Raw genomic sequence first — 27,208 nt, 5'->3', positions numbered from 1 at the left:
CCCCCCCCCCCCTGTAAAAGTGGTTGTGCAAGTGAGTGTGCGAGTGCCATCTTCATATGAGCTAGAAGTCAGACTTCTGCCCTCGGGTGCTCAGGGGTCTTTACTCTCAGAAGCTAATGCACCCCTCTTTCCGTTGTAACGCGGACACGACACCATTATCATCTTCGTTTTGGAAACCTTCTGCGTTCTTAAACATGGGTCAGGAAGTGTTTATTTCGTCAAGAAAGGGAGTGAGGAGCTGTTCGATTGTAAGTGAACTCGGTAATTCCAAAATGCAAAGAGTTAGTCAGGTAACATTTGATACACGTACTTAGCATCTAATAAACAAATGCTTATCAAATTTTGAATCACATTTGTCAGAAGGTTGACCTATACCTTCGCATTCATGAAAATGCAATAACTCATAAACGGAAAGACCTAAATTAATGAAATTTTTTATGTTAGTGTGCCACTTCAATTGACGTTTCGTGTCACATTTCGATTTTATTGGGTCGGCAAAAGGCGTTTAAAATATATATGCACACCATAAATTCCATATAATTAAAAAATCTATATTTTGTAACTATTGTTCACAAGTGTCATGCGAGGCATTTTCATCCTTATCCAAGATTTATAATTTTATGCGGGAAGGGGATAAATCTTAATTAAAGAGGGTGCGAGAAAGCTTCGAGGAGAACCTTGCCGTTAATTATAAAGGGTGTGCCAAAAGTAATGCAAGATTTGCATTTGTCGCCATTCGTATAGTAGAGTGTTGGCAACCCTATAAAAAAATTTTTTTTGACAGCTATTAGTTTAGGGTTAGTAAAAATGGAGCGTTATAAGATAGAACAACGTGTTTTCATGGTTGAACAATATTTCAAAAATAATGAAAGCCTGGCGACCACATTTCGAAAATTTGAGAATTGGCCTCCAGATCGTGTGATTTATTAGATTTCTTTTTATGGAGTTATTTGAAGGCAAAGATCTATATGCCAACAAGCACACGCGCATTGAAGGAGGAAACTCAACGCGGCATCAACGAAATTCAACTACATTTATTCAAAATGGTCATGGAAAATTTAGATAAAAGAGTTAGTATGTGCCAGCAAAGCCGTGGAAGCCATTTGCTATTCCATAGACAGTCTTATACTGTGTACTTTATGATTCAATAAAAATATAACAATTTTAAAGGAGAAAAAACCATGCTTTTTATTTAATTCAAATCTTGCGTTAACACATTGTTCGATCGTGTAAACCTCCATGTTTACTAATCCTGAACTATCAGATGTCAAATGTGTGTATTTTTTTAATAGGGTTGCCAATAGTTTGCTACACACGAATGATGGAAAATTCAAATCTTGCGTTAATTTTGGGACATCCTTTATAACAGAAATGATGGGAATGAACTGTTTGGCTACGGAAGAAAATGTATTGTTATTTCATTTTATTTTCCTTTTGTGGCTTACTTTAAGTACATTTAGACGTCATTCCCTAATGAGGCCGATATCTGATCGGTCTCATTAAGGAAGTTTAGTTTAATTATATTAACGTCCCCTTTTAAAGCAACACTAGGGTTATTTTGGGACGGGCCTCGTAATTTTCAACCACGGCCAGATGAGGGGACGGCACCTGAGCTGGTACCCCTCTCTCCACACCAGTGGGAGGACGTTTAACGTGCACCGGACACTCTTACACGACGATTCTTCGGTGGAAATCGGATCTTGAAACTTTCTCGCATACTCTCTAATAAAGGTGTTATTCCGGAGAACTCCTTTTATGACACTGGCATACAATAGTTACGAATTATTAAAATTTGGCGTAAATTTTGGATTTTTTTACCGAATCTATCTTGTGAACCTTGGCGAATAATCCCTGGTGTGCGGTTAATAAATCCGAAAATCGAATATGAACTTAATATAAGTTTTTCTCAGCCAATTAACACAAAGATTTGATACAGAATTCCACTTGTAGTCACAAAATCCCATACCAAATTTGATATATTTAAGTCATTACGTTTTTGAATTATCACGTTTACATGTTTATGCAAGTACAGACCGATAGACGGTCAATATTTTGTTGGATTTGGCTCAAACTGAAATATGTGTCTACTCTAAAGATGTTAAACCTGTGTACCGAATTTTATCTATCTAGCTCTCTTCCTTTTGTAATTATCGCTTTAAATTAAATTTGGACAGACGGACTTCCCCTGAACAGACTGTACTCAAAATTTGATAAAAATCTGCAAATTCGGAATAAATATCGTAAATTTCGGTTGTCTACCTCAGTCTTTTTGAGTTAACTTTGTCAAAGACAGACAGACGGATGGACATTTTCCAAAAATGTGTTTTTCGAACTCTAGGATGTGTAAAACGTGAAAATTCATCAAAACCTCGAGTTCTAATTTTTTGATGGTTTTATTTCTTTGTACTACGTATACAAGCAAGTAAAAAGGCAACAGGAAACTTAAATTTTTCGGTAAACTAATTCCAATTTTATGTTACATTATATGCTAACTGCTAATAACTGGTGTAAACTGCGCAATTAACAAGGATTAACAAGTTTTCTTCCTCAAATTTATATAATGGAAGAAAATAACGTGATTAAAAATTGGAAGAAAGATTGAAACTTATAATTAAAAATAATGCGAAGTATATTTTTTTAAATTTAGCAAACACTAGAAACTTAATTAAATGTCTTAAAAAAAGGCAATCATTTAATTTTTAAATTGATATAAAATGCAAGTCTATACAGTAATATTTTCAGGAGTTATCAAAGATTATACTGTATTTAAAGACGTTTATTTTAAATAAAAAAAACATATATATATAAGCAAATACTATAATATTAAATCGAAACTTTTTAGTGGCTCTTTAAAAACTGGAAAATTTTGTAAACTGTTGCATTTGGCCCTTCCATTTCAATAGGTTGCCGACCACTGGTCAATATGTTTGGCTCAAAATTTCATAGATATCTGCACAATACACGGTAATTCTGTGTACCGAATCTTATATATCTAGCTCTCTTCATATTGAAGTTCTCGTGCTAAATTATATTCGAACAACGAAACAGACAGACTTCCTCTGAATGGATTTTGCTCAAACTTTGACAGAAATCTACAAATTTGGAGTAAAAACCAGTTACAAAAGTTTATGCGTCTAACACAAAGCGTCTGTGGGTTCTTTTTGTCTCAGACAGAATGCATTTTTCCAATTCAGGGTTGTTTAAAACTAGGATATTCGTTAAAATCTCTTCAAATTTGAACGCTTACTATACTTTCTCTCTACTACATATACAAGAAAGATCTAATTAATAATTTATAGTCCAGTCGAATTGTATTAGGGTATCCAATAAGTTTCTTTCCTATTTCTAATATGAAATGAATACACAATATTTACTGTTTAAGGTATTATTTATTTTGCTACATAAGAACCCTTTTGCTATATTACCTTCTTTCCTCTCTCAAGAAGCCTCAATATGCCTTCTTTCCAAAATTGTTGTGTTTTGGACAAGAAATAATCCTCGAGGTGCGCTTTTATTTCGCTGATGGATTTAAAGCGCTTATTGCGAAGATAATTTTTTAAGAACATAAATAAGAAATAATCAGATGGAGCGAGATCTGGAGAGTATGCAGGATGCGGTAAATCATTCCTATCATTGTGAGAGCTTCTCTCTTACGACTACTGCAATATGTGGTCTCACGTTGTCATGAGGAAAAACAACGCCCCGTCGATTTATTAATTCTGACCTTTTTTTTTTTTTTTTTTTTTTTTTTTTTGCTATGGCAACTTTCAATTGATCCAGTTGATGACAGTGTTTCTCAGAATTTATTGTTTCACCTTGAGGAAGGAGCTCGTAGAAAATGCTGCCTTTCCAATCCCACCAAAAGGACAAGAGAACTTTTTTGGAGTGTAGTCCCGGCTTTGCGATAGTTGAAGGGCTATTGTCCTTGCATCAAGTGCGTTTTCTATGCACGTTTTTATATAAAATCAAAGTTTCGTCTCCAGTGACAAGCCTCTTTAAAGACGCGACGAGAAAGAAACTTCTGGGACACCCTAATATTTTATCAAAGAAAAATGAATAACAATATTGTTATTGCTTTAAATTGTTGGATTAGCTATTAAAAACAGGCCTTTACACTTGTATCCGAATATCGGATTGGATAACGTAGGGAAGGAAAATATCAAATATTATATAAAAAAAATATGAAACATTCCCCTTCTCCCAGAAAATAATTCATAATTGAGGGTATCTTTATAAGGTTATTTCCCTACACTAAAATTCTTCGGAACATCGACATTAGTGCGCGAAATTCAAAATGACGGGAAAAGAATTAAGAACCAGGAAACACAATTGTTGATTAACTTGTTTACTGGGTATGGCGAAACAATTCATTACGAATGAAGCAAGTTGAATTTAAGTGTATCCAGAATTATACGATGCAAAAGTTTGAATGTTTTTCTTTTTCCCATGCTTACAAAATTCGATGAATATGTGAGGAGTCACGTGTGCAACGGCAAAAACAAGTTGAAGAAAAAATTGCCTAAGCGTCATTGCGGGACTGTAAATTAGCCGCGCCTAAATAAAGGTTAAAGTTCCTCGCACTTCACAACACGAAATGAAGTTAGTTTTCCTTCTTTTAAATTAGTCATTTCTTTTCTTTCTTTTTTTTTTTCTCGTTATTATCTCTGTCGGGTATGATGGAAATCGAAAATCACTTCTTAAGCAAACGATCAATGAAGATAGTGATGATCCTCTTATAGTGATCCTCTGAGTTCCACAATAATTGAAGAATAGAATCTTTCAAATTTTTTAGTAAGTTGCCTTTCCGAAATATTTTTATGTTGTTTTTTAGTATGATCTTGGTTATGGTTCTTTGTCTTTTTTTTTAACATATTCTATTTTAATAGCATTAACTTCCATCAAATCTTTCACAAAACGGAAACGCAATTTCGTATGTTTTGATTTATTCGAATACCTAGAGTATTTAATCCACTGAATATCAACTTAATTATCATAACTTAAAGGGCTATAAGACCTTTAACAACAAAAGCAGACCTCGAAAGTTGGTCAAATGCGACTCTCCCTAACTAAAGAAAAAATGTTTACACTTAACCCTTTAAAGAGATATTTTTTTCTAGTCATATTATGTTAAAATATTTTTAGGCTTGAAATTAGAATAAGAAAAGGCTTACAACTAGCTCATTTAGCTTATTAGATAAATTTAAATTGATTAATTAATTAATTTGGTTAATTAATAATTAAGTGACAAACCAAGACACATCATTTTGTGTAAGACAAAGAACTGAAGCATCTAAGTTTCTGTTTTTCTAAAAAAATTTGTCAGAACTTATGCCAATCTACATAATTTCATGCAAAGATTGATAAATTTGGTGGGAAGTATACTTCCCACGGCCTTAGAAAGGGTTAACCGATTGTTTCCCAGAGTTTTATAAGACATTTAACTTTATAATTATGAATTTTTAGGTCAGTGAAATAATTCTTATTAATGAATTAAAACATATGCGAAAATCATATTCTGAATAAATTGTCGGGCAGAATTTGGGTGAGCGTAAAATTTTTCAGAAAATAAGTAACTTATATCAACAAACATTACACCAATTTTATTCCTAAAGAACATAACTTGATAATCATTCAAAATGAAAAAATATTGCAATAGATTTATTGGAGTTATTTAACATTTTATGTTATTAAAACATGATAACGCTTTAAAAAAAACATTTTTGCCATATTAGCAAGCACTGAAAAAAAGTATACTTAATAATACTTTGTTTTTGCCTAATTCTTTTTTATTATGCATATAAGCATATCTGGAAAATTTCATATTGATACGATGAACCATTTTTGTTTAATCCTGCGCGCAAGCTTTAAAAATGTTGAAAAAAAATGACTTCAAAATAAAATAGAATCCTTTATTTAATTTCTCTATTCGCGATTACCTCAATCAAAACCGCTGACCTTCAGGTAGGATTTGACGATTTTTCAAATCCGGTTTTAAAAAATTGGTTTTTTAAAGTAAATTTGTCACATTCGAAAACCGGTTTTTAAAGTAAGGAAACTGATTTTCCGGAACGTCTGGATATTCCAATTCTTCAAAATAATAATAATAATAAAATTAAAATAAATAAATAAAAAAATATCGGTTGAAACCGATTTGTCTAACAGCTGAGGGCTTAAGGCGACGAGATGCGAATTTATTAACAAGTGCAGGTATATTTGAATTTCTGTTAAATGAACTAAGAATTTGAACACTGAAATAAACTTGAAATTATTATATGCTTTAGAAGACCGAATTCAAAAAAAGAAGACAAGTAGAATCAGCAACTCTTTTGCTGTACTTGCAAAATCCACAAAACATTTCTAGTTCAGCGAAAAAATCTAGTGTACTTTCTTTAGTTTCAAAAACCGAAATTATTAAGTTATCTGGAAAGATATTGTCTAGAATATTTCCAAATTCTTATGTGGAAACCGATTCTGATGAAGAGCAAATCGAAGAAACTGCTCATCAGAGTAATGCTTTTTTAAAAGAAGCCATGGAAAAATCAATTCTTAAATTTCTTGAAGACCCTGAAGAAAAACTTACAAATACAAAGACACTGAAAGCTGAATTTTCATTATTTGAGGCAACGAATAAAAGAACGAAAATCTTAGATTTGTTATTTGATGCCATGAAAACTATAAAGCAAGCTCAGTATTTAGTGAACGAGTATTTTCAATTTCAGGCAATATTGTGTCCAAAATAAGACTTAGCCCTCGTTCAGTCGATATTTTATGTTTTTTAAAATCCTATTTTCTTAGGAAAAAATTAGTGAAAATAATATAAATATTATTCAAAATTTTTGTTTAAGTTTTCGGTAATTTGAGTAAGTAATATGTATATGTAATTAATTTTATTGAATTTGATATTGATTTCGTTTTTTATTTTATATATCTTAAAGAGAATATTTTTCCCTATTTTTTTTTTTTTTTTTTGTGACACCGGCTAAAACCGGTTTTTTGGAAACATGGGATTTGAAAACCGGTTTTACAAAAAGTCAGTTTTTGTATAAACCCTACTTTCACGTTTATGAGGGCCGTGGTGGCCTGGTGGTAAGGTCTCGGCTTGTGAACCGTAAGGTTTCATGTTCGAGACTCCATTCCACCGAAGAACCGACGTGTAAGGGGGTCTGTTGCACGATAAATTCGTCAGGGCCAAACGTCCTGCCGTTGGTGTGGAGAGGGGGGTGCCAGTACAGGTGTCTTCCTCGTCATCTGACCGCGGTTCAAAATGACGAGGTCCGTCCCCAAATAGCTCTAGTTTTGCTTTAAACGGGACGTTAATATAGCTAAACTAACTAACTTCACGTTTATGATTGAAAGGCCAACAGTAACCTTCGCGTTTCTGATTTTATCTTTTAAACAAATTAATGTACATGCATGTGCCATATCTTAAAATGTTCGGAAGGGTTTCGGCTATCAAATGAAACCATAAAAAGTTTCAAATATTAAAGGTTTTTAAGTTCTTATAGCAGTTTAATGTTACGGCATCATCTATATATTATTTGAATTTACTCAGTTAATAAATTTACAACCAAATAATGTCTTTACTAATTTTAGAAATTCCATATTATTCTGCTTTACATGTTGAGAAAATAACACTTTTCAACATGCATTTGACATTTCCAGGAAATTAATGAATTATGTAATAATGTTATGCCAGAATTTAATAAAACTAACTAATATATTGGCCCCAGAAAAGGATTTAACATTTACAGCACTTCTCTAGCTGGCATTAAAACTACATTCAGAAAACCAAATTTGCTATCATAAAACAATCGCTTTTTATTTTTGTGCTCATTAAATATTTTAATATTCTTTTAGTTTAATTATAATTCATTTTTTTCTAATTTATGATTAAATTATGTGAAATAAGTTATTATAAATGATATATCAGGGCACGTTCTATTTATTAGCTGAACATAAAAGATCACCAGTTAATTTATGGTACATAGTAAAATCAAACTACTCCTTAATAGTAGAAAAACTCTTTTCTTTTTTTACAATAGACGTTTTGAACAAATTTTTTATTTTTTATTTTTCTAGATTATGTTTAACCAATAAGGAATACATATATTCAGACTGCTAAAACTAATTCCAATTTCATGTTTTTTAAACAAATAATTTTTTTTTATTAATTTACCAATTTTACCGGTTTCCTAAACTATACTTTTAAACCATAACCTAAACCATGCTTTTAAATATCTGGAAAACCAATCTTCCATCGGATTTTTTTTTAAATCATGGTTTGTTTGTTTTTTGTTTTTTTGAGAAAAATATTTACATACGAATCACGTATTGATTACATATGAATATTTTTCAATCTTATCTGCATATGAACTGGCCATTTAAATTTTTAAAAAAATCACAAATGCACTTAGTTTAGCATGTTGTGCGAAACAATCTGCTATAGTGCAGTTTTCATTTTACAATTTACATTTTTGAAACTTGCACTCAGTTTTACCATGGGGAAATCGGCTCCAAGAGGACGCTATATGACAGCAGACAGAAAAAAGCTCTTATAGTTAGTATTAAAAAAATATTTTTGTCTGTGTAAAATCGCGTTATTTTAGAAAAGACAATTATATACATAAACTTAAAAATCAAAAATATTAAATATAAATGTATATGTAAAAAAAATGAAATAAAATAAAAAAAGCGCGACTTGAACCGGGGATTCGCAACATGCACGTCATTCATGTTCTGACCCCTATATTGCACTGCCCATGCTTCGAAACGGTTATTAAATATACTTATTTTAATAGTTAGTAATAAATCTTTTTTATTTCCTGTGTCAAATCGCGGAAAGGCACTAGATAAATTTAAAAAGCTAAACCTTATCTAAATATACAATTTAATACAAGTCGTTAGAGCCCTTTCAGAGACATTCGAAATAAATTTATATTATTATTATTATAAGAAACATACATTTCTACATTATTATAGAAAATAGCAAGATTATCTATGTACTACATAAATAATGCAAGTTTTCACCGTCATTCTTAATGAAAACAATTTTCTGAAGCAAATTTCCATTAATCTAAATTTTTGCAATTCACTTTTTATAGCCATTAACTGCTTTCTACTCGATTGCGGTAAATCACAAATACTCTTTTTCAATGTGCAAACCGGAATTTTTCAATATTAATTACTTTTCCCTTAAAATTTGAAATGATGAAATTAAAATTCCTTCATCCGCTACTTTTATTTATTTATTTATTTTTTCTACCGATTTGAGATCAATTTTTGAATATTTCATTCTAACTTAAAACGAGACTGAAAAAAATATCGTTATTCCTTGATTTTTAATCAGTATTTTTCTAAATGAGTCCTAAGGTTTTTCCGATCTGTAGTGAAAATTTTACTTTTTCACTGCTTTAACAAGGAGGTAAAATTCGAACCCAATGAAAACCAGTGGAAGTAGTCTCTCCAAAACTTTCTCGCATATTATCTAATAAACTTCTGACGCCAAAGAACTTCTTACATAGGATTGGCGAACAATACTTACGAAGTATTAAATTTTAGCTTGAATTTATCCTTTTTCCTGAATCTGGCGTGTCATCTTTGGCGAGTTGCTTGGCGAATAATCCCATGCTTGCGATTAATAGTATCCAAAAATGAAATTTGTGTTTTAGACACGTTTTTATCAAACGATTGAAACAAAAATTTGACACAGAGCTAAACTCGTAGTCATAAAATCCCATACCAAATTTGATATATTTAAGTAATTGTGTTTTTGAATGATCGCGTTTACATGTTTCTGAAAGTACAGACCGACAAACCGTCAACCCCTGCTTAAATCTGGCCCCAAATTTGATAGGTGTCTATACTATAGATTTTTAATGTGTATACCGAATTTTATCTATCTAGCTCTCTACATTTTGTAGCTATCATGTTATCTTATATTCGAACAGAGTGATTTTCTCTGAATAGATTTTACTCAAAATTTGATAGAAATCTGGAAATTTGATGGAAAGACCTTATACCAAATTTCAACCATCTAACTCAAAAAGTTTTTCAGTTATCTTTGTCACTGATAGACAGACATTTTGTAAACTCAGGGAGATATAAAAAGGGAAAATTCGTCAAAATCTCGATTTCGAAATTTTTGACGATTACTTTACCTTTTCTATACTAGAAACGTATACTAGAAAGTAAAAAGGAAATATTCCGAACCGATAGCCAGAAGTATTCATTTAATTTGTAACTAAATAAAATTTTAATGTTATAGTTTAATTCAAGATATTTTTATGCATTAATTTCTCTTGCGGTATTGGAAAATCTGTAGTATTTCAAAAGTTTCAAAACATAGCTTTATTACCTTGCCAGAGATTGAGATCATGGTTGCAAATATTCTGATTTGAAACTTGCTTTAATACAATAACTAGAATTTGATTACTCAACTTATTGTTTGATTTTATAGACAGAAATGGAGACAATCGAATTGGCCTACGATGTTTATGAGTATAATGACACGCGTCAGGCCCTTCCTCCTATAATCTTGCTGCATGGAATGACTTGGAGTAAATACATGTACAGAGAGGTTTGCAGTAAACTGTGTCAGAAAACCAAAAGAAAGGTATGGGAAATTTAATTTAGTACTTCTGTTTAGCACGCATTGTTTCATGCTTGAAAGCAATTTTATAATAACTTTTTAACTTACTCCTTGATGTACTAAAATTTTGAAATTGCACTGTTTCAATAATTCACTAATTAAATATTAATTTGTTAATTAAATTTAATTTTGATGCCATATCTATGGCGCCATCTAGTACTGAATTTCATAAGAAAAATGTTAGTCATTAATATTTATCTTACTAGGAAAAGTCATTAACATTTATAATTGTTAATTAAAGGGTAAAAGGTAAAAAAATAATTAAAATAAAAAATATTTTTGACGTTATATTAATAATAATAAATGTTTTTTTAAACTGCTTTTATATTGCAACAGGTGTAGTTAAAACGAAATACTTGAAATTGGGAAATTTTTGCCTCAGACAGTGGCACATTTATTATTGCAAAGGGTTGCATTGAAAACATCCTTTTTTAATTTTTTGCAACATTCCTTGCAACATTTTCATTACGGGTTTTGTTTTTCCTATTTTGCAGAGCCGCCTGTTTGATGCAATGTTTAATTAAAGTTGCCATTTGGTGGGATAAAGTTCCCTGATGCCGGATTTGCACTCGGCCAGTTATAAGACGGCCAACAGGCAGCGCATGCGTAGAAAGACTGAAAAATGCTGTTTGGTCGATGGCAAGTAATTGTCCCGACGGGACAACAAAATGCCGCTGTATTGCATTTTTCTTTCTTACTACGCATGCGTTTGTAGAATTTGGCGGTATTTTGGCGTGAAAAAATTGATCACTTATCATAAATTAATTCCGACATTTTTTGTTCTTTGTTCATTCTGATGCAAGGTTGTGTGTTTATTTCATTTTATTTTCCATTTCTTTTCTATAGTTTTCCAAATTTAGGTATACTGATCTTTTTTTTTATTTTACCATGTTTCTTTGTGTAAATATCCATAATTTTAATACGATACGCAATAAAAAAGAAAAATCCAGGAACACCGAAAAGGCAATTTATAGCCGAGCGTGGAATGCCTGAATTTATCTTATGAAATTGTGGCAAACATAAATTAATCCCCTTTCTGCGCATGCGTTGTCTTACTGGCCGTCTTATAACTGGCCGAGTGTAAACCCGAAATGACTTTCCTATTCTAAGATCCTAAACTATGTATTTCTATAGCATTCCGTCTTTTTTTCACTAATTTTCAAAATCCATCAGTCATTTTTGGATGCATGTACAACGTGTACTCTGCATGTACAACGTGTATTTTAAACTCTTTAATAAATTCAGAATTTAAGCATCAATTGATCGATGAATTTAATAAAATTGTACTTTCATACTTCTACCGCCAACTGATGATGAGATTTGAGAAAAACTATTTCAAAATTCCTTACTATTAATGATAATAAATTAAAAATTAAACTATGAAAGTGTGTTATTACTTATGGCACTTGCCATAGATAAGCCCGCTGACAAAGTCAGCGATTTAAGCCGAGTTTGTGCAGTAACTACTGACGGGAAAAGCTCCTAAGCACCCTAGAATCGGATCTCGAACATAAATCCTTCCGCTTCCGAAACCAAGACCTTACCATTAGCCCACCGCGACCCTTTTGCAAGCTTCAAAAAATCGCAATAATAATAATAAAAAAATCTTCGTTATTCACTCAGCTTCATGTATACTACTACCCCCCTCCCCCCCCTCGATGTCTCGGCTGTTAAATTTCCCATGGCATTTTGTACAACAAGAACGTAGTTCGCACTTACAATCGTCAAGGAGATAAACTGTCAATGCCTTTATGCCATTTTTAAGGAAAAATACCAACCTTAGAATCTTCATAGAGATAAACCGTCAATGCTTTTATACCTTTTTTTAATGCAAAATATAATGAATGTAATATAATGGCATGCACGAAGTGCTAACTAAGCAACTGATGACGGTGAGCTTGAAAATCTGATACGCTCTAAGAGTCCCTTTCTTTTGTTATACCCTTACAGTCAGTTTTTATTTCATTTTTTTTTATACCAGATGTAATTAGATTTTCAAAAAAAGATTTAGTCTTTCAGCATTGCTGGCATCGATGGAAACTCACGAACAGCAAGATAATGGGGGTGGGGGGAGCTACAGAGCAAAACAACATATTCGCTTTAAAGTTTGGCATGGAACTGGAGGAGATATATCGCGAGGAATACGCGAATTAGTTGCCAATACAATTTGATGAGAAACCTGTTGGATAATCTTGGAAGAGATGTTCCTAGAGTGATGTTCTGGTAAGTATATATCAAAGCGTAGTTTCCTTCAACAACTAGTGTCCAATTTTTTTAATATTTCACTATCACTACTACCCATTTATTTAGCAGCCGTAAGTTACATTTCAAACCCCTAGGTTTTTACATAAAAATGATTTTGTATGAGTGTGTCTGATATCTTGCAAATTATTGAACTGCCAGTTCTGAATGATACTGTTTATGAGCATTAAGCAGGATTTATGATGATGTCGTGTTCGAGTTACAACGGGAAAGGGGTGCAGTTGCTTCTGAGGGTAAAGACCCCTGAGCACCCGAGGACAGAAGTTTCACTTCTACCTCATATGAAGATGGCCTTCACTCACTCGCTTTCACAACCCCTTTTCACAGGGGAATTGAATATAGATAGTATTTATGTTTGATGTAATTGTATAATATTATATAATTATATCTTACCGAATAATATATTAATTTAAACCCGTTTAAATTGATATTTTGATATTTATAAGAATGGTTAGTATTTAGTACTCTCTTTCATCTCTTGAAATCTATAATTCATAGATTTTAAGACTTCAATTTTTTTTTTATCACAAAAACTGAATTATTTAGCATTTATTTTGCTTAACTGTCAAATCACGGTCATTGCCCCTTTTACCATTCTCTCTTTCAGCTCATCAATCTGATACTTAATCTTTCGACTGAATAGACGTCTCGGAACACTGTAGTTGAAGAAATCTCTTCAAAATTTTCTAATGATGTTGTTTTTTAAAAGTCGTAACGCCACTAACGCCATTTCTAGCACACACCCAACATTATGGTGGCTGATTTCCGACTAGACAAACCAAGCAGATGATTAGTCACCGAGGGAGGCAGAGATGTGTAACTAGCAAAAAGTTAAACATCATTAGTTGCTACTTATGGCATTTGTCATAGACAAAACCGCTGATGAAGTCAGTGATTTAATCCGAGTTGGTGGGTTGCAGTAACTTCGGAGGGTAAACGCCCCTGAACACCCCAGAGCAGAAGTTTGACTTCTAGTTGATACACTCACACACTCGCTTGCGCAACCGCTTTTAACAGGTTTGAGGGGACACTTTCATACACCTCACAGATGGAACACAGGGCAAAGAACAAACATGCCCAAACCGGGACTCGAACCCGGAGCCTAGATGACGGGGAAGACGCGCTACCCCTAACCCAGGATGCCGGCAGTAAAAAGGAGTATTTCGTATTTCAATATATTTGATTTTTTTTTTTCATTAAACTGTCATTGGTTATACTCTTAAACTGTTTTTCAGGTCTACTGCCTTGATTTAAGGAATCACGGAGAGAGTCCTTTTTCTGAAAAAATGGACATATTCGTGATGACTGATGATGTCAAAAGGTTCCTTACAGAACACGACTGTAAAAGAGTCACATTTGTCACACACAGTTTCAGCTGTACTATTAGCTATCTGATAGCAATTCATCAGGTATGTATTAGATGGACTAAAAATAAATCAAATTTTCACCAAGTCGCTTTGTTTTACTGATTGAAACAAAGATGTGACATGAAACTGCATTCGTAGTCACAAAATATCATACCTAGATCGATATATTTAAAACTTTGCTTTTTTGAGTTATCGCATTTACATGTTTCTGAAAGTATAAACTGACAGACGGTCAAAATTGACAGGTGTCTTAAGATTTGACACATGTCTACACTATTGACGTTAAATATGGGTACCAAATTTTATCTTACCTTCTTCGTTTAACTTATTGTTGTTGTTTATAATGGCACTTGCTATGGACAAGCTCGCTGACGAAGTCAGCGATTTTAAGCCAAGGGAGCGTCTTTTGTTTTTAGTAGTGTCAACTAGGGCCAAGACTACGTCTTAGCTACTGACGCATCACATTCGCTTGCACAACCCCTTTTTACAGGGGGGCACATTCACACAACTCACAGATAGAACAGATGAAGAACAACCATGCCCGAACCGGGACTCGAACCCAGGTCACGGGGAAGACGCGCTACTCCTATGCCAGGACACCGGCTCGTTTAACTTATTATCGTGTTAACTTATATTCGAAAATCCGGATAGACGGATTTCCTTTGAGCGGATTTTGCTCAAAATTTGACAGAAATCTATAAGTTTGGTGTACAGACCGTACACAAAAATTCCTCCATTTAGGCAGATGATGACAGACAGATGATCATTTTCCAAAAATATGCTTCTTGCACTCAGGGAGGTCTAAAACAAAGATTCGTCAAAATCTCGAGTTCGAACTTTTTGACGATTACAATACTTTCTACATACTATGTATACGATAAAGTAATTTTAAAAATTAAATATTTTCTGCTCCATACCAGGGTTTAAAAATGGTAAAAAATGTGTTATTTTTTTCAGTAATATTTAAAATTTTCAATTTTTATATCTTTATTACGGCATTTATTGTTAACAACTCAGTTTTTAAAATTGGTTTTATTACAATAGGACTATAATTTCTTAGTAGCTTATTCTAACCAAAAATAAACAAAAAAATATGTGTAGTATCTAAATATACATTTTTTCGTTCTTAATCGTCGCTATAAACTCCACACATTCTGTTGTCCTTGAATTACAATACCATAATATAATAGTTCAATATGAATGCATAGGAAAAACTTATTTAGATCTAAAAAATATGCACCTCATTTCTATTCTAGATCTACTGTAATACATTATAAAATTAAGCTCTAAAACTCTTTCTCTCTTAATTTCATAGCAAAGAATGATTGACAAGAACGCAGAATGCAACAAAAATTTGAATATTTTTAGCAGCTTTTAAACTATTTTATTTTATTATCATTTTTTTGCAGGGCATTTTACTTATTCCCCTCGTTAGACAATACTCGGAAATCCGATTTATGAGAGATCTCGAAAAAAAAAAGACAATTGCATTGTTTCTTGGCTCAATAAACAAAAAAAAAAAAATTTCCGCTAATACGTAGTATAGAGAAAGTACAGTAATCGTCAAAAAAATCGTACTCGGGAGTTCGATGAATCACCACGTTTTAAGCACATTTTTAGAAAATCTGTCTGTCTGTCTGTGACAAAGATAATTAAAAGTGGTTTGACGACAGATGAAACCTGGTACACGATCTTTATACCAAATTCGTAGATTTCTATCTAATTTTGAGCAAAATCCATTCAGAGGAAGTCTGTCTGTACGGCTATTCGAATATAAGTTAACACAATAACTACAAAACGAAGAGAGCTAAATAGATAAAATTTGGTTCATAGATTTAAAATCGATAGGGCAGAAATCAATCAAATTTTGAACCAAATTCAAGAAGAGGCTGACTACCTCTTGGTTTGTATCCTTAGAAACATTTAAGCACAATAACACAAAAACGTTACGATTTGAATAAATATCTGAAATGTAAGAGATTTTGTGACTACAAGTGTAGGTTTTTGTCAAATGTTTGTTTCAATTGATTGGGTAAAAGCGTGTTTAAAACACAAATTTGGATATTATTAGTTGCATGCCAGGGATTAATCACCAAAATATTCGCCAACTTCAGTAAAAAGGGTAAATTCACGCCAAAGCTTGATATACTATACGCCACTGCATACACTCTGGGATAACACCTTTAGTAGAGAGTATGCGAGAAAGTTTTGGGATATGCTCCGGTTGGGATTTTTTCGTGCGTTTTTGATCAAAATCACCCTATGGATTTTGAGACCATGGACACAAATAAGAGTAGAATCTACGCATCCTGTTTTTTTTTAAATAATTTGATGGGTGGTATTTTTCAATTAAAAAATAAATGATAAGAACATCAATGCACAAATCAACATTCCAGTTAGAAAAAAATTTTTGCACTAATCCAACAAAAGCTTTTAAGATAAAAATGAAGGAGTTCGTTATAATTTGCAGTTGGTATACTCCAAATAAATCATTATGACCAAAAACTTTAGAATTTTCTTTTTCGACTAACTTGTTCAAGTTTGAAATTTGTCTAATGTTCAGTTTTTTTTTTTTTTTTTTGCAGAATTTTCTGTTATCCAGTGTCGTGATCCAACGACTAGAATGGTGGCATGTTATAGTGTTTTGCACAAGATCAAAATTAGGACAAATTAGGCTATTCATAAGAAATTTTTAAAAATTGATAAAATTTTAAATGATGTAACAAATATATATAATACAATACAATAATAAGAGTAACAAATATTAAAAAGATCTGTAATTTTGTACAATTAGGAACAAAGATTTAAAAAGATGTTAAGTGTTTTGAAAAAAAAATGACTTTTAAAAATTCAAAAAGTTTTGTGTGAGGTTTTTCTAAACCGCCAAATTCTACAAATTTAAAATAGACCAGTAAAAGTGAGTTAAATTATCAGGATTAGGGGAAAAGGCCATATTATGGGCAATAGAATTGACTAAACAACAATTTGTATAAATAGCAACTCTTTCCTTAAACAAAAGCATATCGATGTGTGTATCTTGTGCTGTTCAGTGCAAAACCGAATCACAATAATTGCGAAATCCTGTTTAATCCCAGAATTCTCCGTTCTGAAGAGTATTTCCTGGTGCCAATATAGGGGTGAGAGGAAAGATGAAAAATAGGAGATGTTTATATTTAGTAATAAAGTGGATTAGAATGATCCTCCGGGCATAGAAAGTGAAAAAAATTGCGAATAACTCGTAATATTGTGAGGAAAAGATTCTAATTCCCAAAGAAATACTTTAGAACAATTTTTATTTAGTGTAAGAACTTAAACATTAAATTATGATGAATAAATAAAAAATTTCTGTTTTTAAAATTTGATAATTCACTATCTTAAAAAATAATAGCAAATTTTTTTTGTTAAAAATCTTTTTTTTTTACTTGTTATTGAATTTTTTAATAATATTTTTTAAATTAACAAAATTTGCTATTGTTGAGTAGAAAATCTTGATTGCATTTCATTATGTTATATAAAACATTCTTTGTGCCTTTCCTAAAAGCCTTTTTGCCACTTGAACTAGCCATACAAGCAATCAATGGTAACTTTTGATTTAAAATAAAAACGTACGATCAGAAAGGGCAAGATACTCACATATACATGGAAAAAAACTGAAGGAAAAATATTTATTAGGCTAAATTCACGGCCAAAGAATGATGAAGAATTCAGGAAATGCGCTCATACTTCCGCGTCTCTTCCCTTAGCGAGGTAGAATCATCGAAAAGAGGTAGTCTTCTGATGTTAAAATAAACAGTACATATTAATAAGTACAATTTTGATCCACAACCACAAAATAAAGCAACTGTAAAAAGAGAAAACCATCCTTCAAAAAGTGAGTTCACTGCATACTTTTATCTTAAACCAACTATCCTTAGTTGATTTAAATGAAACTTTGAATGATAAATCATTGTGTATATTGTATAATAATCATTGTGTATAATTCATAATATACGCATACATATCTATACATAGTATAAAATGAAGTCTCTTGAAAGCGCCTGTATGTTTGGCAGAGAAAAACTTGACAAATATTAAACTGATATTGGAGATATTTGACATTTACTGGGGAAGGTTTTAGTATACTGAAGTCATATCAAAATAGAAAAAGGAGTTTTATAATCAGAGATATTTATTTATTATTATTATTATTTTTGGCGAAAATGAGTGTATATCAAAGTTGTTCCGTTGTCCATGAGAAAAACATTCTTTGCTTAAGTCAATTCCAGCAGTATGAACCGTTTGTCCTTGGGTTTTATTTATTGTCATGGCGAAACAGAGTCCAACTGAGAACTGAGCAAGTTTAAAGAAAAACGGTAAATCCATTGTAATTATTGTAATGAGAGAAATCTTTGATATTAAAACTGATTCTCCTGCATCAGAACCTCAAGAAAAAACTGATAAACAATCGCCCCCCCCCCAATAGTTTAATAGAAATTCTAGCAAAATGGTTGAATGTGGCTCGAAATGCAGCAATAGCGTTACCAACCGTCAGGTTTCGATGAACGCTGCAGCATATTAACGGAAATATAGAAAAAAAAATCAATAAATGCAGCAAAATGGAATGCACGCAATACAAAGTTTAATCGAAAATAATGAAAGTAACCAGAAGGAATATGTACAGCATGAAAGAATCAAGGGAAATGAACAGGAAAGATCGAAATACAGCAAACAAACAATAGTAAAAAAATGATGGCAATGTAACAACACCAAACAAAGCGCCAACGAAAAATTGCCAACCTAGCAAGGCGTCAAATGACTGTACATCAAAGTTTAGCCTGAACAATTTTATGCGGCACTTTCTAGAGTTATATCCAAACAAAATATTTTTGTCTTGGCACCAGGGGAAAAAATATCCAATATAGTTGACAAAGAAATATTATGAAGCAAGTTGAATTTGATTTTCATATCAGATTTTATAGGGTTGATAAACAAGTGTGGGACAGTGGGTGCAATGACTTATTTGTATATATTTTTAAATTTCAAAACATCTTTTCTATTGTATATTTTTAGTGAATTGTTTTGACTATGAGCATATCATATTTTTACCTATTTAACAGTCTAAACATTTCTGAATATGTGCTATAAAAATTGTTTGGCAGGTTTGTTTTTTTTGATGATTTCTAAATATATTTTTATGTTTGTTTGACCTTGCGTGACATGCCCATGTCATATCGGGTGGAGGCTAGACTTATGCCGGGTTTACACTCGGCCAATTACAAGACAGCCAGTAGGCAGCACATGGGCAGAAAGGGACTGATTTATGTTTGCCACAGTTTCATAAGATAGATTCAGGCATTCCATGCTTGGTTATAAATTGACGTTTTAGCGCCCCTGATTTTTCTTTTTCATTGCGTATCGTATTAAAATGATGAAAAATTACACAAAAAACATAGTAAAATAAAAAAAAAGATCAATATATCTCAATTTAGAAAACTAAAGAAAAAACGATAGCAAATAAACTGAAAATACACACAACCTCGCTACTGCAAGAACAAAGAGCAAAAAATGTCGGAATTAATCTATGATAAGTGATTAATTTTTTCACGCCCAACAAAATAACTAAATTATACAAACGCTAAACGCAAAATAACTAAATTATACATACGCAGTAAGATACGATACAGCGGCATGTTGTTGTCCCGTCGGAACCTACTGGCTGTCTTATAACTGGCCGAGTTTAAACCTGGCATTAGGTTTAAAGCTAATTTTTCCTCTTGCATACAATGTCGCAGGCAAGCTGCGCGGGTACTGCTAATATTATATACACTCATGTCCAAAATTAAGGTCACAAAAATGTTTTTCAAAGTAATTCTAAATGGCTACCAATAAAATTTAAACAAATTATATTTTATATATTGTGAAGGACAGGAAACACGATATCAATCTTTGATGTGCAAAAAAATGTTGTTTAGCTTTAGTTTTTGAGGAACTACTGAAATTAGACCGTTTAGGCATCTGGGATATTTGCCTGCAATTTTGTGAATATTGCATTAAAACAAAAAATGTAACTTGCTTCCAGTGAGAATGAGGTCTCATAATCGTTTAGACGATTCCTTGAGATGGAGAGCCGTTGGCAGGCTTGAAGCTGGGCAGTCTCAAGCGGAGGTGGCTCGATGGTTACAAGTGGCACCGAAAGTGATATCCAGGTTGTGGAATCAATTCTAAACAAGTGGTACTGTAACCAGGAAGGCCGGCCAAGGCCGTCACAGAGCAACGACGCCTGCACAGGATCGCTATTTGGCATTAAGCGCACGACGGCATAGACTGAAAACGCTCCTCAACTCGCTCGTGACCTTGCTGCTGCGTCTGGAATAAGAATTTTCAGACAAACAGTATACAGATGTCTAGCAGAGAGGGCCCTTTATGCCCGGCGACCAGTTGAGAGCGTCCCTTTGACTGCATTCAACAGAAATGCCCGGTTGTTGTGGTACCGAACACATCAGTCTTGGGCACAGCAAGAATGGGGGCGTGTTCTTTTCAGTGATGAGTCGATATTTACCACACAGAGTGACACTCGTCGAATCTTCATCTGGAGAGAGCGAGGAGCTCGCTATCATCCCTCCTACGTAAAAGAAATCGACAGATTTGGTGGCAGAGGAATCCTTGTCTGGGGTGGCATAATGTTGGGCAGTCGTACACCACTGCACGTCTTCGATGCGGGTACTGTCAATGCACATAGCTATAGGGATGAGATCCTTGAAGCCTATGTGAGGTTGTTCCGGGGTGTTTTTGGCCCAGACTGCATGTTTATGGACGATAACGCGCGTTCACACAGAACTCAGATCGTTGATGATTTTCTTGAAGAAGAGGATATTCGACATATGGACTGGCCCTCGAGGTCTACGGATGATAATCCTATTAAACATGTTTGGGATGGTCTCGGAAGAGCCATTGCACAGTGTAACCCCCTCTCCTAATACCCTCCAAGAATTAAAAGTGGTGCTTTTGGAAGAATGGGCTTTATTACCTTAAACATTTATTGACACCCTCATAAACAGTATGAAAGCTCGTTGTGAAGCCTGTATAGCAGTGCACGGTGGTCACACTCCATATTAGGCAGACTTTTCCTGAGATAAATGTTTTATCTCTGATTCATAATGTAACACTTTTTGATATACCCTGTTTCTTATTTCCCAATTAAAATCTTTTCCATGTTGTTATGTGTGTATGTTCTTTCTTCCATTGTAGTGTACCTCTGTGCCAAATTTCACGGCAATACAGTGAATAGTTTTTCATTTTTTCCAGATTTTATGTTTGTGACCTTAACTTTGGACATGAGTGTATTATATATATATATATATATATATATATATATATATATATATATATATATATATATATATATATATATATATATATATATATATATATATTGATAATTTAAAATATATGTTTATTCAAAAACAAAATTATTTACCATCTTAGTTTTCCTGATCCTTTAATCTCACTAATTCATTTGGCAGAAAACGACCTGATAAGGTTTAGAGTTGAAAATACAGTTAAAATTAAGTGTGAATTATAAAAAAAAAGGAATATATAAATTAATATAAAGTATTTTGAAAATGCATAATACAAAGAATACTCTGAAATCGAATGGACGCAATTAAAGGTTTTTTTAGCTTGTCATAATGTCCCATATTCTTATAGATAAAACATATATCATTCATTGCAAAGATTTAAGATTCATTGATCTAAAACAATTCATAAATTTTACGTTTAATTTTAAAGGCCAATTGAATTTTATACAAAATATTCTTTTCTATAGCCAGAAATTGTGGAAAAGATGGTGATGGTCGATAGCTTTCCCTTTAACGATTTCTATGAGGACATGAAAGGGAATTTCGTTCCAGAAATACAAGCTCAAAATCGAGTCTTAAAGGCCTTGAATCCTAAAATGAGTCTGAAGGACGCTCGGACTAAACTTAACAAGTTGGCCCAGATGGGACCAAAAGCGGTGAGTTTTTTCACTGAGTGTTTTTTATTAGAAAATTGAATATTAGAAATATGTAAATAACCTGAAAAGATTGATATTACTTTCGTTAAATTTTCCTTTGTAGAAATATGCAGTTTCAAAGTAAATAAAGGCAGGATAAATTCGCTAATACCGTTTTAAAATGATCACCCCCAAAGCTTTTTCGCATATTATCTAACAAAATTGTTATCTTATTAAACGCCTTCCACTGAAATGCCGTACATTATCTATGAAATATTTACCTTTGGCATGAATTTAGCATTTTTATTGAATCTATCGAGTCAACTTTAGCGAGTTATTTAAATTCAACTTTGGCGATTAATCCCTAGCATGGGGTTAACGTTATCCGAAGGTTGAATTTGGGTTTTAGATGATTTTTTCCCAACTGACTGAAACCAAAATTTGACACAAGATTACGGTTGTAGTTAAAAACATGCATACAAAATTTGATACATCTAAGCCACTGCGTTTGAGTTATTGCGTTTACATGCTTGTGAACGTATAGACCGACAGACACTCAGCTCCTTAATGGATTTGGCCCAAACTTTGACAGTTGTCTACACTATAGATGTTAAACCTATATACTAAATTTAATCCATCTAGCTCTCTTCGTTTTGTACTTATCCTGTTAACTTATATTCGAGCCGGCGTCCTGGCATAGGAGTAGCGCTTTTTCCCCGTGACCTGGGCGTCCTGGGTTCGAGTCCCGGTTCGGGCATGGTTGTTCTTCCTGTTCTATCTGTGAGAGGTGTGAATGTGCCCCCCCTGTAAAAAGGGGTTGTGCAAGCGAATGTGATGCGTGAGTAGCTAAGACGTACTCTTGGCCCTAGTTGGCGCTACTAAAAACAAGAGACGCTCCCTTGGCTTAAAATCACAGACTTCGTCAGCGAGCTTGTCCATGGTAAGTGCCATTATAAACAACAGCAACAACTTATATTCGAACAGCCGGACTGATAGACTTCTTCAGAACGGATTTAAACCACAAGTTGATAGAAATCTACGAATTTGGACCATATATCAAATTTCGCTTGTCTAACTCAAAGAGTTTGGGTTATCTTTGTCACAGACAGACAGATAAATGGATTTTTCCGAAAATGCGTTTTTCGAATTCGGAGATGTTTAATCCGTAGAAATTCGTCAAAATCCCGAGCTCGAATTTGTTGTCGAATACAATACTTTCTCTATATTACTATGACACATTCTGTAGAAAGTAAAAATTTAAGTTACATCCTTTTACAGTCGCCCCTCAGAACCCCAAATTGGTTATTATTTACATTTTGAAATTAGATAATTCAGGGAATTTACAATTCGATACGAAAATTGAGTGATATAGATAAAGTTATGTGGACTGTAAGTTGAATCAATACGGTATTACATTTATAAAATTGAATATGTTCGTTTGCCTATATTGTTCAAAAAATAAAATAGTTGTGGGGTTGAAGATACATTGAAGTTAAGATGTGATATATTTTATCTTCTATTTTCCACAAAGCAATAAATTTTCTAAGAAAATTGTAACTGCATTTCTATATTATAAAAAAAAAATATGTAAATATTACGTTTTATTCTCTTTGCGATTGGTCGATAGCAAGTTACCCGACTCATGACGTTTGAGGTTCGTTTTGTTAGTATTGTTTGAAATGTTTAATGAAAATTATTATTAAGTCATAGTAAACATTTATATTGCACTTAATGATGAGATGATGACAAATAGCTTTATTTTAAAACTTTAATCAGCATTAAATTATCAACAAGCGAGTTTAAAACAATATTATTTGTTAATTCTACTTTTATACACATCGTTTATGACAACAAAAACGAATAGCTTTCTGGTTTATCTTTTTCGAGTAATTGAAATTTTTCATCTCTCGGCTAGCAATCTTTTGAATACTTAAGTAATACATGTATTAACCCAACTTAAATTATATTTGAATTGCAAGTGAATTATTAATACAGAGATTTATAATTAATATAAATGAACACAAAGAATTTAAATTCCTTTAAAAATTGCACTTTAACCCTTATTAAAGCAATAGGATGTATACTTTCTATTAAATTCGTCACAAAATATACGTAGCAAGCTCTTTAACAGTCTCTTATTTGAGTTTACATCTAATGACAACTTCATAAACCAAATAAATAATTGCAAGTACTTTGATTATATAATATCCGATTTAATAAAATGAATTATCCGTGGATAAAAGAAGAAAAAATATTTCCTACGTAAGAAGATTTTTTTTTTAATGTTTGCTTTTCTTTGTTAAAGGAATTCTTTTAGATAGAACTCAGGAGGAGAAGAGAATCCAAATAGTTATTCTCTAATGTCTCTCCAATCACCTAATATTCACTGACTCCTCACTTTAGCTGTACCTAACTGCCGATTCAATACTAATAACTGGCTATCCCACATACGGCTCAATGCTCCTTCAAATTTGTCCCCAAAACTCTGCGCTATACCAACGATACCAATTCTCAATCCAATTCCAATTGCTTGATCTCCACTCAACGCTCTTCGCTGGACTGATCCAAATAATTAGTCGTTAACTCACTATACGATTCTGTAGGAGTGGCTTCAGCTACGACAGCCGGTCTTTTATAGCTTCTGGAGCAGAGCACAGAAGGTTCTCGAACAATCAAGTATAACAAGTCTCCAATCGGTCCAATTGCCATAATTCCTGAACTTTCTAGTATTATCCATTTTGTCTCCAAAGTCGCCAAATTCATCTCGAAGTTATCAAATGGACGCGGAGTTTGTCGCCACTTCAAGTCCGATTGCCATTCAAGTCAAATCCGATTGGCAAGCCATTGATCCGGCATCCTATCAGCATCCAATAGAGCTGACGGTAAAACTATCTTTCCTCCTATGGAACTAACTGATGGGAAGCAACATTACAAATTCGTAACAATATTATGTGAAAATAATTCTGAACAATAGCCAGGACAAAGTATATTTAATCCCCGTTCTTTCCTTTCCTTTTTAGAAAGAACTTTTTTATAAGAAGCTGGCTCATGACTTAATGAAAGAAGATGGGAAATTCAAATGGAAAGTGAATATAGATTTCATACACAAGGCAATCTTAGCAGAATTCCCGGGCTTCTCTGACAAACGGGAAGGATTTTGCTCTCATGAGATACTTTTTGTACGATGCTCAAACTCCTATAACATACCGTGAGTATTATATAGTATTGATATAATTTCAATATTGATCTACGTCAGCCAAATCCAATTTAAATGGAAAGCAGTTTTACTGATGAAAAATATAATGCACTTCTGTTCAATTTTGGACTATAGATAAAGCTACATGAAATTAAGATTTTTATATAAACTATTTTACATATAATATAGATTATTGCCGTTAAAATTCCTTTCCAATATATCATCAGCTTTTAAATATTTTAAGGCAATATTCAAAACTATTGTATAGGCATATTAATATACACAATGTTTTTAAACTTGATCCATCAAAATAGACTAATCAAAATAAATCCACTAGAAAAAGTCCACTATAAAAAAAGTCAAAATTCAAACTTTGTATAATATTAACAAACTTAAGAAAGTATGTACTTTTATTAATATATCAATATACTAAACATATATTCCAAACTGATTTGAAATTACTCCGGATTCAATTTTTCTAGGAATATCTGAGGCGCCTTGTTTGCGAAACGCCAATTTCTATTAAATATCAGCATCTACTGCATGTGTGCATGAAATATTTGTTATCTTTGGGAGTGTACGTCCAACTTGTCAACGGCACCATCATTTAAGTTTTATCTCTCTCATTTGCATCACTTGCGCCCATACATTTCTATATAATAAATAATTGTTTTCAATAAATGTACCATTGTAGAACATTTCATTAAAATATCTTCACTAGTGTACATTTTAGAAACAAAACATCTTGTTTCAGTTGAATGGAGACACTCTGCATTTCTGACTAAAGAAAAGGATTTCCCTTTGGGTTTCCAATGTCAATATGGTTCTTATCCTTGTTCTCTACCTCCCTTCCAAGCTCTGTACCATGAATTTGGAATCATCCTACTTATACTACGCATGTATACATGATAATGTAAGCTTTTTGACTATTTCATGGATAAAGTGGTTTTGCGAGAGTGACAGGAACAATTCCGAATACAGTAGTCATCACGCGGTTTCGGTAAAATCCCAGTAATTGCTTAACATCTTTTAATTTTGAATTTCTACCATCTCACATGCTTTCTAATAAAGTTTCGCGTGGTCTGACGAGCCTTAATGATCAAATGTTTTCCTCGTTAACTGCGACATTAACTAGCAGGAAGTAGATCATTATGTGCATTCAATATCAATAACTTAACTACTGTACGATCACAGGGTAAAGTAACAGGAAACAAAATCATTAGTATTATCTTGATTAGCCCTTATCGTGGCAAGATTGCTTTTTTGAAGAAAAGCAAAAAAAATGTATATAGGTAGCTTATTTTATATATATTTTTTATATTTTATATTTTTATATTTTTTATATTTTATATATATTTTTATTTTATAGTGGTAGTATATTTTTATAAAGTTGTATGTATGGTATACTCTACAAAATAAACATAAGGGTTAAAAATATTCGCTGCAGTTTAGTTCGGATTAATAATCAATTATCGGTTTAAGTTGTGAATCAGAAAGATAAACAAGAGCTACTCAGCTCTCTGTAAGCAAAATTTTTGAGGAATCACTAGCAATTTTCCAGGCAATCAGAGTAAAAACTTAACACCCAAACTAACATATGTGCTATATTTTTTACAAATGCAAAGTACTTATAATACAACTTAATATTATCATCATTTTTGATTAAAGTAGTGATAACAGTTTTCCACTTTTATAATCAAATTCTTCTCTGGATTGCTCACAAAATTTGGCCAATGCCTTTTTATTTTTCTGTAATCAAACAG

At 32.6% G+C, this 27,208-nt stretch overlaps 1 protein-coding gene across 1 annotated transcript in view; it reads left to right on the top strand.

Annotated features, from left to right (window-relative positions):
- The first annotated feature begins 4,658 nt into the window (after positions 1 to 4,658).
- LOC129961645 (protein ABHD11-like) overlaps positions 4,659 to 27,208 on the top strand; it is a 31,998-nt gene continuing 9,448 nt past the window's right edge. Inside the window, exons 1-5 of the mRNA XM_056075171.1 lie at positions 4,659 to 4,791; positions 10,457 to 10,612; positions 14,146 to 14,319; positions 22,082 to 22,270; positions 25,270 to 25,457. Of these exons, the coding sequence (XP_055931146.1) occupies positions 10,463 to 10,612; positions 14,146 to 14,319; positions 22,082 to 22,270; positions 25,270 to 25,457 (701 nt within the window). The 5' untranslated portion in view covers positions 4,659 to 4,791; positions 10,457 to 10,462. The remainder of the gene's footprint in view (positions 4,792 to 10,456; positions 10,613 to 14,145; positions 14,320 to 22,081; positions 22,271 to 25,269; positions 25,458 to 27,208) is intronic.

The sequence above is a fragment of the Argiope bruennichi genome, chromosome 2, assembly GCF_947563725.1.
Source record: "Argiope bruennichi chromosome 2, qqArgBrue1.1, whole genome shotgun sequence".
In the NCBI taxonomy this organism is placed as follows: domain Eukaryota; kingdom Metazoa; phylum Arthropoda; class Arachnida; order Araneae; family Araneidae; genus Argiope; species Argiope bruennichi.
The sequence above is the reverse complement of the archived record's forward strand: the minus strand, read 5'-3'. Positions and strand labels throughout refer to the sequence as shown.